The sequence below is a fragment of the Sus scrofa genome, chromosome 2, assembly GCF_000003025.6.
Source record: "Sus scrofa isolate TJ Tabasco breed Duroc chromosome 2, Sscrofa11.1, whole genome shotgun sequence".
Classification (NCBI taxonomy): domain Eukaryota; kingdom Metazoa; phylum Chordata; class Mammalia; order Artiodactyla; family Suidae; genus Sus; species Sus scrofa.
In genome coordinates, this window is record NC_010444.4 from 39016546 (window position 1) to 39035315 (window position 18770).

Here is an 18770-nt window from a genome sequence, read left to right on the forward strand (position 1 = left end):
TACATGGTAAAATGTATATATTATACCAGTATAGCTAGAAATCTACTTACCATTTCTATGGGCATTATCATTATAAAAATTAAACCAATTGAATTCAAATATCCAATTTGACTAATTTAGGAAATTTTTTTACATATCAATGATTTCAAATGTAAAAAAGTTATGCCATAATAACTGTGAGATTTATAATAAACTTTTACCAAAGACTTATTACTTGCCCAAACTACAGTCAGTATTACTAATTAAAACATTAAGATTAGTCATTTCCTTCACACATTAAAAGGCAATCATATAACGGTTCCTATTTAAAAGTTGCTCTTGAGAAGACTAAAACCATCAGCGGTTTTTTCCAATGTCCTATTTCAAGCAAAAGTCATCTTACAATAAAAATTAATAATGATCTTAAAGAGAATTTACAGTGATTCTGACACCTCTATAATCTTTTCAACATAAGATGAGCTATCAAGCACCAAAGAGATTTAAAAAGTATTTCTCAAAAAAACAAAAACAAAACCCCTAAAAGCAGTTTTCCCACAGCATATATATTAGGAACCTGTTTTATTCTATTTTTCCTTTGGTATGGGTTTGGGGTACATTTGTGCTCTTTTCTAACCTTTAGCATTTCTTCATGTATCCCATAATGCCCGTATGAGCTGAAATAAACACCATCCTCATCCTCCTGGAGGTCTGCAATGGCAGTAGTAGATGACGAGCAGGGTCTGACATCTGCGTTCATCACAAAATCCTGAGCAAATTGTCTGTAATCAATTTGAAATACACCCTTGAGACAAGTTTATTGGACCGTGAAAAAAGGAAAGGCTAGAGGTTGAGGAAGAAGAAGGGGGAGGGAGTGGATTGTGGAGTGTGATGAGCCTTCTAAATCACCTTCTATCTTCAGCAACGCAAAGCGCCCCCTGCTGGATCTTAAGCAAGGACATATTCAAGCCCAGTTCTATAAATCACTGCCAACTGCAGGTTACAGCTGTTTATACCATTCAACTGAACAAAATAAGCACATTATCTCCCTTCAACTCTGTTATTTCTATTGTTCCAAAATCTTACTTTAGCAGGTGAACCAACACGTCATATTCCAATACTAATAATATTTTTTAAAATCATATTATCTTATGGAAGGGTTACATAAGCAGAAAGCAGACCCAAACTGAGAATTATTTACACATACCAACACTATCCACTCACACTCTAAAACTCAATTCCCTCTCTAATCACAACACATCAAGAATCTATAAGGTACACATGAGGGAGAAGTGTAAAGAGGCAGATAACAGAGCTGTTGGCTCCTACATTACCCAACATAAAATCTCAGAAAAAGGGAGGGGAAACTATAATCAGCTAAACTACTTTTCCTGCTGGACACTGTGGCAAACCATCAAGTGGGTACTCAGGCAACAGCAACGAATTTACAAATCTAATAAGTTAAGCCAGAGGTATATACACTTGGTGGTAATGCAGAATCTCCCAGATCCTACCTATCCCAGACTTCATGAATCAGAATCTATAGTGGAACAAGATACCCAAGTGATCCATTTGCACATTAAACTCTGAAAAGTACTAAGCCAGTAGAACGCTAATTTACTCAGTGGAGAAAACCATCCCATGTTGCTGGTTTTCTGATTACATACTACATCAAAATTATATTTTGATATATTTTTGTAAAAGTTTCAACCCTGTATTTTCTCCAAGCCTAAAAAATATTAATACCTACACTTAAGCCCAGGAGAGGAAAAGCAAAATGGAGAAATCTATTCGCAGCAAGGTAATTCAAAGGCAGGCAGTATCAAGGAACAAAAAGCACTCAAGAGGAAAACACTCCCCAGAACAATTACCCTTAGTACAAAAGTAATTATAAAGAAGTATATGAGAAAAATGTTAAACTACAGAATTACATGTTAATCAACTATATCCACAACATATAAAAAACACTGCATATCTTTAATATTAGTAAAAAATTAAATATCTAAATTGGGCTTTCCAGCATACGAATTGTTTTAACCATATTCTACCTTTTTATGAATTGAATAATTTCAGGGATCTAAACAATTAATTTTTGGAGTTCCCATTGTGGCACAGCAGAAACAAATCCGACTAGGAACCTTGAGGTTACAGGTTCGATCCCTGGCCTCACTCAGTGGGTTAAGGATCCAGAGCTGCTGTGAGCTGTGGTGTAGACTGCAGACTTGGCTTGGATCTGGTGTTGCTATGGCTGTGGTGTAGGCCGGCAGCTACAGCTCTGATTCAGCCCCTGGGCTGGGAACCTCCATATGTCGTGGGTGCAGACCTAAAAAAAAAACAACAAAAAAACAAAAAAAAAACCCCAATTTTCTATAATATTGATAAATTACTTCATTCTTTGCAGATCCTCACGTGCTCCAGCTAACGCAGCTTCAGCAGACAGTGCCCTGGCTTCCATATGTTTCAACTTTTCAACAACAGATGTATTTTCATCGAGTCCATTGGGATACGAGAAAGGGACTGATACTGGTTCATAAAGATCTTCTACATCTAAGTAAACAAATGAACATTATTATCAAGCCATCTTGTAACAACGAAGCACATATAAATGTGTTAGGAATAAATATATACTAAGTGTCTATTATGTGGCCAACTGAGAAAAATTAGTACAAGTACTTTCAATTAAATATTTAATATCCAAACTGTTTCAATTCAAATTTAAAGAGCATGCTGTTAGTCTAAGGTCTTTCACTAGTCGGCTAAAATGAACACATGGATAAGCATTAATTCTACTGAACCAAACCTAGGAAGAAACAAAAAAATAGACAGAAAAAACTCTGATATTTATGGACCATCATGTATTTTTCAAGTTCATGCACTACATTTCATCTTCAAAACAAACCTAAAATATGAAGTATTTATTCCTATCTTAAAGCACAGGAAAAATAAGCTTCAGAGAAACTGACCAGCCCCAAGTCACAGAGCCATTTAATGAAGGAACTAAGATTCAAACCCATGCCTGCCTTCCTGGCCCATGATCTTGACACCATACAAGGTCACCTTCAGCCTCTAGGTCCTTACCTGCAGAATAACAGGTATTACATTTAGATACTCCTTAAGGTGAAGAATTCTACACATTTAATAACTTTTTCATTCTGGGTAAGGTGGCATGCAATCTACACACCATGTTACTGCTGAAATTACTAACATCCTAATTCCTAATATTATTTAAAATTCTTGACTTAAATTTAACTTCACTATATATAAATCATTAACTTCTGCTATAGAATAACTTTGCAAAGAGGTTACTACACAGAGCTAGTGAGTTTTACAAAATCCCAGGGTTCACTGAGCAGTCTCATTAACTTTCAGAACAACTTAAAGCAATATAAACAAGGCAGATATTACACTGTTTCCTAAGTACAGCACTGAGGAAAATTGGACTTTTTTTTCCTATTCAGTTTATAGTTGCAATACTTCTTTGGAGTTAGGACAAAATAACTAGGCTTGATGAATACATGATACCATTATAACTTAGAGACTAGAGCCTAAATTGAACTTGTTATAAAAGCGATGCATGTGCCACTAATCTCTAGTCAGTCTGGCAGAATACTGATTCATTGTTTTAAGAAAAACTTACAGATTCGGCCACTATTTAATTTACCAAAAATTAATGAGAGCAACAAAATATCACCAAACTATTAAAGGACGGTGTACCAATTTTTTTACTTTCTGCTACAAATCTCATTGTGTATCCTGTCTTCAAAATTTCTTCAAACTGTTTGCAAACCACCTTGTTAATTTAAGTTATGGATTGGAACTGAACAAAAAAATTGGTTTCTCTATTTTGCTTTCTACTACAAGAGATGTTAGCCAGAATAAAAGCTTTTAGCATTAATAATACAATTGTTGGAGGCCCTGTTGTGGCTCAGCAGAAACAAATCTGACTAGCATCCATGAGGACACAGGTTCCATCCCTGCCCTCACTCAGTGGGTTAAGGATCCAGCGATGCTGTGAGCTATGGTGTAGATTGCAGACACGGCTCAGATCTGGCATTGCTGGGCTATGGTGTAAGCCAGCAGCTGCAGCTCTGATTCAGCCCCTAGCCTGGGAACCTTCATATGCTGTGGGTGCAGCCCTAAAAAAAAGACAAAATAATAATAACAATAATACAATTGTCCCTTGGTATCTGTGGGGGATTAGTTCCAGGACCCCCTCCAGATACCAAAATCCACAGATGTTCAAGTCCCTATATAAGATGGCACAGTATTTACATAAAACACTTTAAACCATCTTTAGATTCCTTTTATACCTAATACAATGTTACATAAATAGTTGTAAATACAATGTAAATAGATGCCAGTGAGGAGCAAATTTGAGTTTTGCTTTTTGGAAGTTTCTGGACTTTTTTTTCCCTGAATATTTCTGACCCAAGGTTGGCTGAATCCAAGATTCAGAACTCCCAGACAAGGAAGACCAACTAGATATGGATAATCATATACTAAAGGTTAAGTGTACAGCTTTAAAAAGGAGAAAAGATTCAGTAAATATTAAGATTCATAACTGTAATATATTAAAACAGTCCAATTCAAAGTCCTAAACCATATTCAGGAAGATGAATTTCCATATCTACATTCTGTCTCAGGAGGTTCAAATCACCTGGATATTTCATTTTGGCAGCTGAGAACTACCATAAAAGACGGTCCATTTATCAGAAAGACATAATTATAAATGAGAATAAAACCTCACAAAAGAGCTTCAAAATACATGAAGCAAAAGCTGATAGAAAAAAAGGCAAAAACAGACAATTGTCTATTCAGAGATTTAAACACATCCCTATCAATAACGAACAGAGCTAGAATTTTAAAAATCCAAAAAGACATAAAAGATCTGAGCAAAATATTCGGCACCATGGACTAATTATTTATAGACTACTGCATCCACTAACTGCATCTTGACACTTTTGAAGAATACTAGTCTGTCATTCTGTAGAAGGTCCCCCTACCTGGGTTTGTCTGATGATTCTTCATTCTTGGAATGAGATTACACATTTTTGGCAAGAAAAGCAGAGAAATAATGCTGTCTCCTCAGAACACAAGACCAAGGGGTTCATGGTGCCGATATGCTTTATTACCAGTGATGCTAACCTTCATCACTTGGTTGTGGTGTCTGCTTGATTTTTCCACTCAAAGGTTAGCATAAAATTTCTTGGGGGAGATAATCTGAACTACGCAAATCCTATTTTGCCCACCCAAGTTTTTGTTCACCAATCTTAGAATCCACTGGTGGTTCTCTCCTGCAAGTTATTAGCGTGGTGCTTGCCTAATGCCGACCTTCTGTTTCTCTCTTCCCTTCCACATTTGTTAGTAGGAATTCTGTCAAAGTGGAGCCAGTCGTTCCCAATTTATTTATTTATTTATTTATGCCAGTATGAACTCATGGATATTTATTTTATCCTATGGGTTAAAACCCAATACTATCATTGTCTGTGTCGCTGAAATTCTCCTAGCTTTGGCCATTAGGAGCTCCTTGAGGTTGGTTCCTCTGTTCTTTAGGGAAGTCCCCTCTTCCCCCAATTTTTCTTAAGTACGTCCTTATTTTCCACAACAAGAGATCTCAGACTTATCTTTTACTTCCCCTGCCCCACCATGGAATCAATCACCTAAGAAGCCTTGGTTCCTTTTATTAATAAAGGACTAATAAAGGATTATAAATCAAGATCTGGCACGAGGTACACTCAGTGCTATTGGGGTTTTTCTAGGCCCTTTCAGCAGAGCTAGGAAATCTATGTATTACACTAACCCAGATATGCACACACATCTGTATTTCTGCATCTATCTGTCTATATAAGAACAAAAGGTGAATTTATATTAATACTTATGACTCCATTCTATCACCATAAGACTCATTTCACCCTTCATTTCCTTATCTGAAGCCTCCTACTCTAACCACGAGAAACCTGGCTCTTATTATCCAGACACTATTCATTTACTTGTTCCATTCTAGAATACATGAAAATAGTGTCAGAATTGCTAATCTGTATCCTGTGAGAAATGTCTTTTCCTACTGGATTACAGCACTGATGCCATTCTTTTATCTGTAGCCCCAGCACAACATCCAGTCAAGGTCCCAGGTACTCCCCCTAGTTCTTTTCTTCCCCACTCCCTGCAGTATGGTTACATAACAGATGAGTTCAGCTCATCTATTAGTACTTGTATCCCACTGCACGCCACCACCGCCCTTGTATACACACATCCTGGTCATTTCAATGGCATTTTAATGATAATTGTTTTATTATTATGTGAAGCCTATGAAAAATACGACTATATAAGACTTGGAGCTATACAAAAAGATATACCCAGAGAATGTCACTCCCTCTTCATCCCTCTTGCCTCAATCCCAATGCACCCTTCTTTTCATCCTTGTCCCACAAATTCCCAGTGAGTAAATCATTTCCTCAGTTTCTAGTTTATCCGTCCTCTCTTTCTTTTGCACAATTGAGCAGACACACAGGGACTTTCTCAAATCTTCCTTCTTACGTGAAAAGCATCATGCTAGATATTCTTTTGAGCTTTGCCTTTTTCATTGGACAGGATGAATTGGGTATCACTCAGTACATTCTCTGTAACAGAGTTATACTGCTCCACAGTGTGGATGGGCCACAGTGTACTCAACCTCTCTCCTCTATAATGGCATTCAGGTTGTTTTCAATATTGTGAAATTACAATGCCGCAACGAAAAACCTTGTTTTACACATCTTTTCAGAATGTTAGAGGGGTATCCTGAAACTGCTCAGTTAAAAAGTACATGTACAGTTTTGTTAAATATTGCCAAATTTGCATTCTATTAGCAGTGTGTGACAGTACCTGTCTCTCCACAGCTTTGTCAACAGAATGTGTTGTTATACTCTTAAAATTTTTACCAATCTGAAAGGTGAGAAATGATATCTCATGATGCAACCGACAAGGGCTTAATCTCTAGAATATATAAACAACGTATACAACCCAACAGCAAAAAAGCCAATCAATCAATGGAAAAATGGGCAAAAGACCTGAATAGACATTTCTCCAAAGAAGATATACAGATGGCCAACAAACACATGAAAAAATGCTCAACATCGCTGATTATAAGAGAAATGCAAATCAAAACTACCATGAGATACCACCTCACCCCAGTCAGAATGGTCATCATTAATAAATCCACAAATAACAAGTGCTGGAGGGGCTGTGGAGAAAAGGGAACCCTCCTGCACTGCTGGTGGGAATGTAAACTGGTACAGCCACTATGGAGAACAGTTTGGAGATACCTTAGAAATCTATACATAGAACTTCCATATGATCCCGCAATCCCACTCTTGGGCATCTATCCGGACAAAACTCTACTTAAAAGAGACACACGCACCCGCATGTTCATTGCAGCTCTATTCACAATAGCCAAGACATGGAAACAACCCAAATGTCCATCGACAGAGGATTAGATTCGGAAGATGTGGTATATATACACAATGGAATAGTACTCAGCCATAAAAAAGAATGACATAATGCCATTTGCAGCAACATGGATGGAACTAGAGAATCTCATACTGAGTGAAATGAGCCAGAAAGACAAAGACAAATACCATATATCACTTATAACTGGAATCTAATATCCAGCACAAATGAACATCTCCTCAGAAAAGAAAATCATGGACTTGGAGAAAAGACTTGTGGCTGCCTGATGGGAGGGGGAGGGTGTGGGAGGGATCGGGAGCTTGGGCTTATCAGACACAACTTAGAATAGATTTACAAGGAGATCCTGCTGAGTAGCATTGAGAACTTTGTCTAGATACTCATGTTGCAACAGAACAAAGGGTGGGGAAAAAAAAATGTAATTGTAATGTATACATGTAAGGATAACTTGATCCCCTTGCTGTACAGTGGGAAAATAAAAAAAAGAAAGAAATGATATCTTGCTCTTGGGCTACTTTTACACCCTTTTTTGGTCGATTATGTGTTTTCCCCCATTGTTCTACCAAGTGTTTCTCTTTTTTTTACCTCTTTCTTTTTCTTTTTAGGACCACCCCTGCAGCATGTGGAAATTCCTGGGCTAGGGGTTGAATCAGAGCTACAACTACAGGCGTACACCATAGCCCACAGCAATGCCAGATCTGAGCTCCATCTGTGACCTATACTGCAGCTTGTGGCGACGCCAGATCCTTAACCCACTGAGTGAAGCCAGGGATCAAACCCACATCCTCATGGATACCAGTCAGGTTCTTAATCCACCGAGCCACAACAGAAACTCCAAGCTTTCAATTCTTTGTCCCTTAATTTTTAAGAGCCTTGTATATAAAAAGGCTATTAACCTTTTGTGGAATGTTTCAAATATTATACTATACTTTTAAAAAATTGACTAAACTCCATTTCATTTTATATTTGTAATTTGGGGGGTGGGGGGTGGGGCTGCACCCATGGCATATGGAAGTTCCTAGGCCAGAGATCAAACCCAGGCCATAGAAGTGACATCAGATCCTTAACCTGCTGAGCTACCAAGGAACTCCTAAACTCCATTTTATTCACTGAGACGTCATTAGTTTTTCCCTATTGTCCCCTTTCTGTTCCAAGATCTCATCCAGGATACCCCACACATTTAGTTGTCTTGTCTGTATAAGCCCCTCTTGGCTATGACAATTTCTCTGGCTTTCCCTGTTTTGAGGGTATCGGTCAGGCAGTTGGTAGAATATCCCTCACTTTGTGTCTGTCTGGTGGTTTTTCATGGTTAGAATGAGGTTACTGGTCCTTGGGAGGAAGACCACTGAGGCAAAGTGCCATTCTCACCACATCATATCAAGGGTTCACAATATCAACAGGACTGATCACCAGTGGAGGCGTTAACCTTGATTACCTGGCTAAGGTAGTATTTCCCAGATTTCTCTATTGTAGTTACTTTCCACCCTTAGGCTGTGCTTTCACTGCCTATTTTCTAAATCATCTCCTTTCTTATTTTTCTTTATATTCTCAAAGCCTAACACATAGCAGATGCTCAACAAATTTTTATTGATAGTGTCTTTCAGTATTTTCAGACCGATCAAGCCAGGAGCCAGGAGAATGAAGACCTTCTCTTCTGCCCTCCCCACCAATGGCCAGGAGCACAGGTTATTTGAGAGACTGTGGGTGGTGCACTGAAGAGCACAGCCAGTTCAGGTTCTGCTGCCTTTACGAGGCCTCTTTAACTGTTCCTGATCTCAGGCACGCCTTCTTCATCCAAACTCCTGTTGAACTTATTTACTAATGACAATAAGTCCTCCTTTATTAAGCACTTGCTCTTTGACAGCTACTGTGCTAATATGCATTATCTTTGCAGTAATTTTCTAAGGTAGGTGTCATTACCACCTTTTTATAAATTAAAATTTCGGCTTCTGAAAGTAATGAAGTTTATACACTATTGGAGAGTTAAGAGGTCAATACTGATCTGTATCCATGGAGTGACTGGCACACAGCCCTCAGTACCCACTAATCTGAGTCAGCTCCTCCTCTTCTGAACTGCACTACTTTTTCTACTTCTCATGAAATTTATACAACATTCCGCCTTTTATTATAACACAGAACAGCCATTCAAAAACAAAACACTCCTACTATCAGACTGTGGGTTCCCTATGGGAAAGATTCTTTATGTTGTTGAAGGATTTAACATCCTACTTTCATCCCGTGAGTGTTCAATTTTTATCTTAGAAAATCATGAAGAGCAGAGTTCCCACTGCGGCTCAGCAGAAATGAATCTGACTAGCATCCATGAGAATGCAGGTTCCATCCCTGGCCTCACTCAGTGGCTTAAGGATCCGGCGTTGCCATGAGCTGTGGTGTAGGCTGCAGATGAGGCTCGGATCCAGCATTGATGTGACTTGGGTGCAGGATGACAGCTACAGCTCCAATTCAACCCCCTAGCCTGGGAACCTCCACATGCTACGGGTGCGGCCCTAAAAAGACAAAAGGACCATAAAACAAAAAAAAAGAGGAAGAAGAAAGAAAATCATGAAGAGCAACTCGTGGGGACCTTGTGATGTATCAAAGAGATCACCAACTAAACTGAACAGAAAAACTAAATTGAACAGTTTTTTCACTGTGAGGAAAAAACTGAGATTTAAGAGATGATGTAAAAACAGGTAAAAATCAAAGCAAGTCTCACCAAACTGTAGAGGTAGTAAAGAAAGCCAGAAATCTGGCGCCAGTTCTCATTTTACAGATGGAGACTTAAAAACAGAACGTCTAAGTGCTTTGCCCAGAGTCACACAGTTCTTGAATCCTACATTAAGATTCTTACTACTATTCACGATACCACACAACTTCTCTTGATGGCACTTCTTAAGAAAATGAGTGGTTTTTTTCCATTTCTCACTTGTCAAAGAACGGCTCAAACACACTGTCAAGCTACTGTCTGTGAAGGTATGGGTCTGTTTAGAATTGTCTGGCTGATCTGATGAGAGTAAACCCTCTATCTCATCTGACTGGCATAAAAAAAATGAATGAAAGCATAACTTAAAAAAAATGAACCCCAATAAATTAGACCTATAAAGTATGTATAAGAAGCCAACAGAATTTTCACAAGATTCCTCTTCAATACGAATGAACCAAAGTGCAGAGCAAGCAACTAAGGAACTAGTCAAGAAACAAGAGGGACCCTGCCACAAGGGAGGCCTAATAGTATATGTAGGCAACCCCAAGGAAATTTCTGTTCCGCATCAGAACAAAACCTCAGGAAATAAGAGCTTAAGAAAAGTCAATTATCTGATCTGATTATATGAGGTAAAAGCAGTTAATTTCAAACTTAAGTCTATTAAATCTACTCATTTAAAAATTTTAAATTTAAAATTTAGTCATTTTGGTTATGCCAAAAATGAATCTAACAAGTAAAAAGTATCCTCCTTTCAAGTCTCCCTATGTTTCAAAACAACCTTTTTTTTTTTTTTTTTGGTCTTTTTAGGGCCAAACCCTAGGCATATGGAAGTTCCTAGGCTAGGGACTGAATCGGAGCTGCAGCTGCCAGCCTACACCACAGCCACAGCAACACCAGATCATGGCAATGCCAGATCCTTAATCCTGAGCAAGGCCAGGGAGCGAACCCGCAACCTCATGGTTCCTAGTCGGATTCATTAACCACTAAGCCACGATGGGAACTCCTGACTCTCACTTTTTAAGTGACTTAATTTCCTACTGAAACCTACTACTTAATGAGGTCTTTAGAGAATCAAGGAGATCTTTTCCTAGAACACCTATCCACTATTTTGCTGTAACCAATGACGGACCCTACTTTCAAGGAAATACAGTATGTTCATCTTACCAAACTGAAGTAAAAGGTCATCTTCTAATACTGGTTTTAAATATTCTTCTTTCTCCCAAGGCACCGGGTTGTATATGGAATTCATATATTCAACCGTAGGATTCTGGAGATAAAATTAATTGCAAGTTTTTTCATTGTACATAATCACAAAATCCCCCTATTGAAAAATTAGGAAAGTTAAAAAAGAAAACCAGATCTACATTACACAAATCTCTAGTTAAAGAGTCAATTTTCACCTGTCATTTCCCTAATGTGACTGGATGATTACTTAATTAATAGTTTCAAAGCAGTTTTATAGTGTTTGGATTTGGAGGGAATATAAACACCAACTAAATTGAACAGAAAAAATATTTGAGAAAATAGAAAAGAGCAACGAAAGTACTTAAAATCACACTAGAAAGTATTTCTGATTTTACAGAGACTATCAGTATTCCCTTTTATCAGACCCTGAATTACTTTGTCATATAACACTGATTCATCTCTTATAGTCAACTAAAAATGACCTTTGTTAAGTACAGTATGTATCCATTTACTTGGTGCTGTATGTTGTACTAGTTCCTAGTGTCCACAATTCCCCCAATATGATGTGTCAAATCTAAAACAGTTCCTTATACAGCAGTTCCTCACATTCTTTTGAAATATCAGTGCACTGATAGGGCCACATTTCTTCAGTTTTTCAACCAAATTGTAAATTAAGCTACCAACTTACCTTAAGTCTAATAAAATTTATTAGTTTAATGTATCCATAAAATTCAAGTCCTAGAGGGGGAAAAAAAATTACACCTATTTTAACATGAGTTTTGTTTCATTAACCTGTTCTATAGATGCTTCTCTGGTTACACCATAAAATATTTCTGCCCTCTAAACTACTATTGACAGTATTGTCAATTCCTTACTAAAGATGAAAAACAATAACTTTGCTACTTCAGAATATTTTATTGAAGAACAGCCATAGGTGACTTATTTATTTTTTTTTTAAGGTCGCACCTGTGGCACATGGAAGCCCCTGGGCGCAGGGTCAAATAGAAGCTGCAGCTGAGGTCCACACCACAGACACGGCAACACCAGATCTGAGCTGCACCTGTGACCCACACTGCAGCCCACAGCAATGCTGGATCCTTAACCCACTGAGTGAGGCCAGGGATTGAACCAGCATCCTTAAGGTCCTTAACCCACTGAGCCACAACGGGAACTCCCATATAACAAACTTTTAAATGCTTTTCTTGCATTTCCCAAAAACTGAAAATTAAGTTTTAGAATTCCACTCATCAGAACAATCAAATGAGGAAAATCAGGCCCTAGTACTTGCCAGCACCAAGTATTTGGCAGTTAATACTAGAGCCAAAAGTCTCTAAATTCCCAATTTTTATGGTGCCTACCAAACTATAATTTTGCTAGGACACGGAGTATACAAAGTATACTAGCTTTTACATTAAATTAAATGACACAAATGAAAAACAAATAAACAAAAAAAACAAAAAAACCCAGTGAGGCTTGTAATCTGGTTCTCATCTTGCCAGAAGTGAAGGAGCGTTTAGAACAAAGGAAAGCAATAGCATATCCAATCAATTATTATTTGTCATGAAAAATAGTTTTAAGAGGAATGTAATAGCATATTAAAATGTTTCATATGCTTAATAGCATACAAAAAGCCCTACTGGTAAGTGAAAAAATAAAAATTATATAAAGTATGATTCCAACTCAGTTTTAAAATGCACATCAAAAACATTAAAAGTCATTTATATCTTACAAAAGTAGTTGCAGTTGAATTTGATTTATAAACATATTGTAGCAGATGTTTACCTGATACTGAAAATCCTCCTAATATTTGCTATTCTTCAGTAATGTCTTTTCTAGTTGTTAGTAAGTACAGGGACCAAAAAACCAATTCCATTATTTAATTAATTTTAGTGGAATACTATGGCTTTTCTATATTCATTTAAAGTAGGCTTTAATTTTAAGTATGTTCAAATGAGAGTTTCAAAAGAATTATCATCTGAATCTTTGGCTTACCACCCTGACTATCATTCTCCATCCATGCTCTTATCAAACATCCTTATAAAACTCAATCTTGGAGTTCCACAATCCACTTGTGGCTCAGTGGACTAAGACTCTGACTAGTGTCCATGAGGATGTGCGTTCAATCCCTAGCTTGGGATTCCTTGCTCAGTAGGTTAAGGATCTGGCATTGCCTCAAGCTGCATGTAGGCCAAGGATGCGGCTTGGATCTGGCATTGCTGTGGCTGTGGTATAGACCAGCATCTATGGCTCCAATTTGGCCCCTAGCCTGGGAACTTACAAATGCCGCAGGTGTAGCCCTAGAAAAGATTAAAAACAAACAAAATTTAATCTTGTATGCCTTGAAGTCCATATTATGCTTTAATCTTATAAGCTGCTTCTTTTCCTAATGATCCACTTTCTTTTCCAAACTCCCCACTTCTACCCTTGCTCTCCCTAATTCTAATATTCTCCCCTTCTCTTCCTAATCTTAAAATGATAAAAATGCAATTACATGCCAAGGGTTTCGGCTTTTTTTTCCCCTTTTTAGTTGTGAAGCCAATATAAGCTTAAACTCGGTGAATCTTATCTAGAAGAATGACTTATCATTAATCTTTCCTCAAAAGCCACTTGTCAAAAATACCTCATTTTCATAAGTTGTTGCTTATATGTTTCACTATACTGGGCTTGTACAGAAAAGGTCTGGAAAAATATAAAGTTCGACCATAAATTTCACCGCAAAAATTTTCTTTAGTATAAGAAATACTCACCATGTTTATGAACCATGTTACCAATATTAAACTGATGCTCAGACTTACAGTGTGAAAACGTTTCTTCGGCAGATGTAAATAACCTGAAAAGTCAAGCAACAGCTTCATGAAATAGTCCCCTATGAAGTCTCGATATTGATTTCATGTTAAAAACTTCTCCCTCACTCTGCAGGTTTCGTTTTATTTACAATTAATAAAAATACAAACATACCTGCAGAAGAGAGGAACCCAGTACTTCTAAAAGGAATTAGGACTTCTGAGCCCCATTTTACATCTAAAACAAACTATCCTTTAAAATGTCAAACTTGGATTTCCTGCCGTGGCTCAGTGGTTAATAATTCCGACTAGGAACCATGAGGTGGCAGGTTCGATCCCCGGCCTTGTTCAGTGGCTTAGGGACCCGGCGTTGCCATGAGCTGTGGTGTAGGTCGCAGACACGGCTCAGATCCTGCGTTGCTGTGGCTCTGGCAAAGGCTGGTGACTACAGCTCCGATGAGACCCCTAGCCTGGGAACCTCCATATGCTGTGGGAGTGGACCTAGAAAAGGCAAAAAGACAAAAAATAAAATTAAATAAGTAAATTTTTTAAAAAGTCAAACTTAATTTGCCAAATAATAGCAGTGAATTTACTAAAAGGCTTTTAAGAAAGGGAACTCCCTGTGATAGGCTGTAGCTCTCAGGACATGAAAATTCCCCACATAAGATTCTTTTTAATAATCCTCTAAGTGTCAACTCTGCTTTCAGACTCAAGCTGCTTTTAGAAATAAAGTATAGAAATAAAGCATAAACTAATTTTATAGCTGGCACATTCCCAAAGTGCCCTATTTCAAAAGTGGTCTTGTCGTGTTCCCCAAGGACTTGCATTACAGACACAGTGAGAGCCAAGCTTCTTTATTATGTGACCTGCAAAACTGAAGGACACATAATGGGACAGAAATATACAGCAGAGAAGCTGCTTTATCTCTTCTATAAACCTAGTATATATGCAGCAGTTTTCAACAAATGCTTATCAAGATAGGTTGTTTTTGCAGTCTTTAAGCAGCCTATCACAGAGAAGTACCTCTACACCGCTAAACATTATTTCAGGACGACTCCAGTAGATCCAGATACTCTGTACCTATCAAATGAGGTTACACATGAGAACAATGAAGACTCAAGAGGAGCTAATATACCACCAATCAGCACTAAGCTCAGCTTCAGGAGAAACTAATAAAAGACATCAACTCCTTCCCTTTCCATAGGTGGGGCAGTCCTAAGAAAGGTGATTCTTTAAATGGCTCAAATGAAAAGAGCACACCTGAGAAGCTTTCCACTTTCTAAAGAATTACAGAATGGCAAAGCTGGAAGGGTTCTGAAGAATTAAGGTTGCTTAGTGCCTCCCAAACTCGTTACTCCTTAAAATCATTGCAGACAGTGTCTTTATAAAAACAGATGCCTAGACCCTATCCCTGATTTCGAAGGACGGAGATGCAGAGTTGGCATCTGTATTTTTTTAAGCGTCTCCGATGACAGAGGTGCACAACCAGATTTGAGAACCATACTCAGCCCAGGAAATGCTTTCATTTTACACAAGGGGAAACTGAGGCCTATACAAGAGAAGTCGTGGAACCTGGCTTCCAGTTCATGGCTCCTCCCCCTAAACTAGTGTGGCTCCAGATTTCGAGGGTTGGACTCTGGTTGAACTCCAGGAGCAGACCACACAGACCCACGTGGCCCGGACACGCCGGGGCTGGAGCCTGGCGCTGTGGTGGACGAACCTGTCACAGAACAGGCAGGGGGTCTGCTGCTTCTCGTGGGAGGGATCGGCATCGTCCTCATCTTCCCAGGCGGCCTCGTCACCGCTGTCTGACAGCTCGGGCAGGTCCTCCTCCTCCTCCACAGCGCCCCGGCCGCCTAGCACACGCAAACGGTCAGATCCACCTCAGACACCAGTGCTAACCGAGCGCACCACGGGCAGAGAAGGGAGAAGGCCCCGGGCCGGCGAGAGCTCCCCCGCACCTCCCCTTCCTTCCCCGCAGGGCCCCACCGCCGAGGGTGCAGGGGGAAGGGAGGGGCTTGCACCGCCCCACGGCGGAGCGGCCTGGGCGCTGAGGGGCCGGGGGTACCCACCGGTAGCGCCCGACGCTAAGGAGCACATGGCTGCGATGCACCAGCGCCTGGGGGTGGGGACCTGGACCGGCAGCGCACGCGCGCAGCCTCCTCGGATCTCTCGTGGCCGGGGAACCCGGGAACGAGCGTGAACGCGAGCGCGAGAGCGCGACAGCGTCCAGGCCTGGGGAACCTCGGGGACGCCTGGAAGCGCGAGAGCGCGCGCACCGAGGCGCTTCCGGCCTCGGGAACGCGCTCTGTTGGTCACGTGATCAGGGGCGGGGGGAACCCGGGCTCCGCCTTCTGCCGCAGGGTTGACGCAGTGCGCGCTGAGCGAGCTCTGAAACCTGGACTGGGTGTTGCAGGCTTGGATGTGATTTTTATGTTTTCCTCTGGCTGCGGCGGGCCTTAGCGGCGATTCTATCCCGCAGCCCAGAGCGCAGAAGCGGACAGAGGCCGCCGAGCTTCTCCAGTGGGCCTCGTGCCCCCTGTGCCTCTTATTCAAGAGATGATCGGCTAGTGGAGGCGCGACCTCCTTGCGGCGCCCTCTGGTGGCTGAAAAGGTCGAACGCAGGCGAGAGCCTGGGACTCCGCGCTTGTTCTGGGGCTCCCTGACCCTCGTGGGGTGCTGCTGGGGAAAGGGCAGGGGCCAGTGGGTATACCAGAGACCACAGAGGGGCCAAAGCCTTGTGGGCTGTCTCAGGGTGTTTAGTCTTTCACATATATGTCCCAATCTATACTCCCAGATGCTGGCACTGGGCTTGGCACACGTTGATCAGATTAAATTTACTGCCATGGTCTACCAGGCTCTGCCTGATGTCTCAATTCAGACCTTCACCCTGGGTCCCACCCTCCAGCCTTCTATTTGGTGTTAATCATTTTCCCACTTCAAGGTCTTTGCTAAGAATGTTCCACAAAAGGGAAGGTACTTTCACATCATCTTTTCTAAAGTAGTTTCCACTGCCATTCCAACTGCCCTGTTAGTTTCTTTCTTGGCACCACTAACTTTTTCTTTCTTCTTTTGGTCTTACCCACAACACTATTTGAGTCATGAGGGTAAGGGCTATGTCTCTTTACCTTCATTTTTCTAGCACATAATATATGGTCCGAGTCATAGTAGGTACTCAATAAATTTAAGGAATGAAAATGATGCCTTGTATTATTGCTAAACTCTTCGGAAGGTACTCCTTTCCCTTGACTGTAAACTCCACTGGGTTGGACTTCCTCTTCAGTGACATAGACCCACTGTCTACCTGCCCAGTGGCACAGAGAAACCATTCGGTAACCCAAACGAACTTAAACAATTCAAAGTCATTTGTTACCTGGGCTCATCCATTTTTTTCCTTCATCCTTCCAACATACTCTCCAGCAAGGCCCATCTGCTAAATCCCATTAACACCCAATCATTCCATGTTAACAGTAACTGAAGTGACACCCAGTCTAGAGGAGTGATTGGGCCAGAATCTTGCTTCTTGAAGTTGATGTGTCATCAAGATGCTGGGTTTAGGAGGGAGCAACTTTTTTCTTTACTCCAAAGATAAATACAGACCCTCCCCCATCATCCCACTTCACTATGGAGATCAGAATGGAATACTGAATGAGACCTGACAGAAGGTTTGTAAGGAAATAATATAGAGAATAACTTAAAACTGGCCGCTTGGTTTAGCTGCTATTGGAGCCTCCTGGCCTCAGGATGTCCTCCTGGGCTCCCCTCACTTAGTGCCTCACTTCTTGAAGCCCATGCTTGTTATCAACCAAACACACAAGCTCTTCAGAGTCCAGCCCCAGAGGCACCCAATCTGGCAGAGGATGATGCATCTCCTTCCTAAAGCCAGCATTCCAAGACCTCACCCCATCCTAAAATATGCCTCTTTCCTAGATGACTGACATTGGGAATGTCCAATCCCTTCTAAAGGACACACACACACACCCTTTAAAGGGGATGGTCTTTATCTTCCAGTAGCCACTGAAAACTGAAATTTACTTGGCAGAGTGTAGACCCTATAAGAATGGAATCACTTAAATCACCTTGCTTCCCTCGGCACAGAAGTTAAGACAAATTTCACCACTCTCCTTTGCTCCATGATGGAAATCAACAGTTAGCTCCTATTGACTTTGACCCATCTTTCCACATTTTCCTTTCCTTTCCATAGTTTTTAAAGTGAAGCACTTTGAGATATATATTTACTGGCTGTGTAAATATTTCATGGTTAATGATTATAGGGATACTAGATCAATGGAGAAACCCAAGTATTTCGATTATAGTCATCCACACATGTACTGATCCAATAACTATTAACTGGGACTTCCTGGAAATATAGAGATACTGGATGCTCCTGTGGAGTGGTTAAAAACACAAGTTATGGATCCGGCTCACCTGGGCTAGAATCCTGGCTCTGCCATTTCCTAGCTTCAGGCTTCAGCTCTGGGCCTTTGGGCAAAGCACAGTGAGCCCCAATTTCCCCATCTAAGACATGAGGATGATGGTACCACTGCTAGGAATTATAAGGACCATTTACAGGGTTAAAGGACACACAGCATGTGTATAGACTGACACTTAGCAAGCATGTGATAAATATTGTATCATCCCATTGGCCAAAATACTGCCTATCACCAGCAAAACAT

At 40.3% G+C, this 18770-nt stretch overlaps 1 protein-coding gene across 1 annotated transcript in view; it reads right to left on the reverse strand.

The window, feature by feature from the left end:
* The window catches only part of PRMT3 (protein arginine methyltransferase 3), a 148634-nt gene extending 132235 nt beyond the window's left edge, over positions 1–16399 (reverse strand). The window contains exons 1-7 of the mRNA XM_021083252.1: positions 16167–16399; positions 15815–15950; positions 14059–14141; positions 12000–12049; positions 11291–11393; positions 2364–2523; positions 614–758 (exon numbers count right to left, since the gene is read on the reverse strand). Coding sequence (XP_020938911.1) covers positions 614–758; positions 2364–2523; positions 11291–11393; positions 12000–12049; positions 14059–14141; positions 15815–15950; positions 16167–16194 — 705 coding nt within the window. The 5' untranslated portion in view covers positions 16195–16399. The remainder of the gene's footprint in view (positions 1–613; positions 759–2363; positions 2524–11290; positions 11394–11999; positions 12050–14058; positions 14142–15814; positions 15951–16166) is intronic.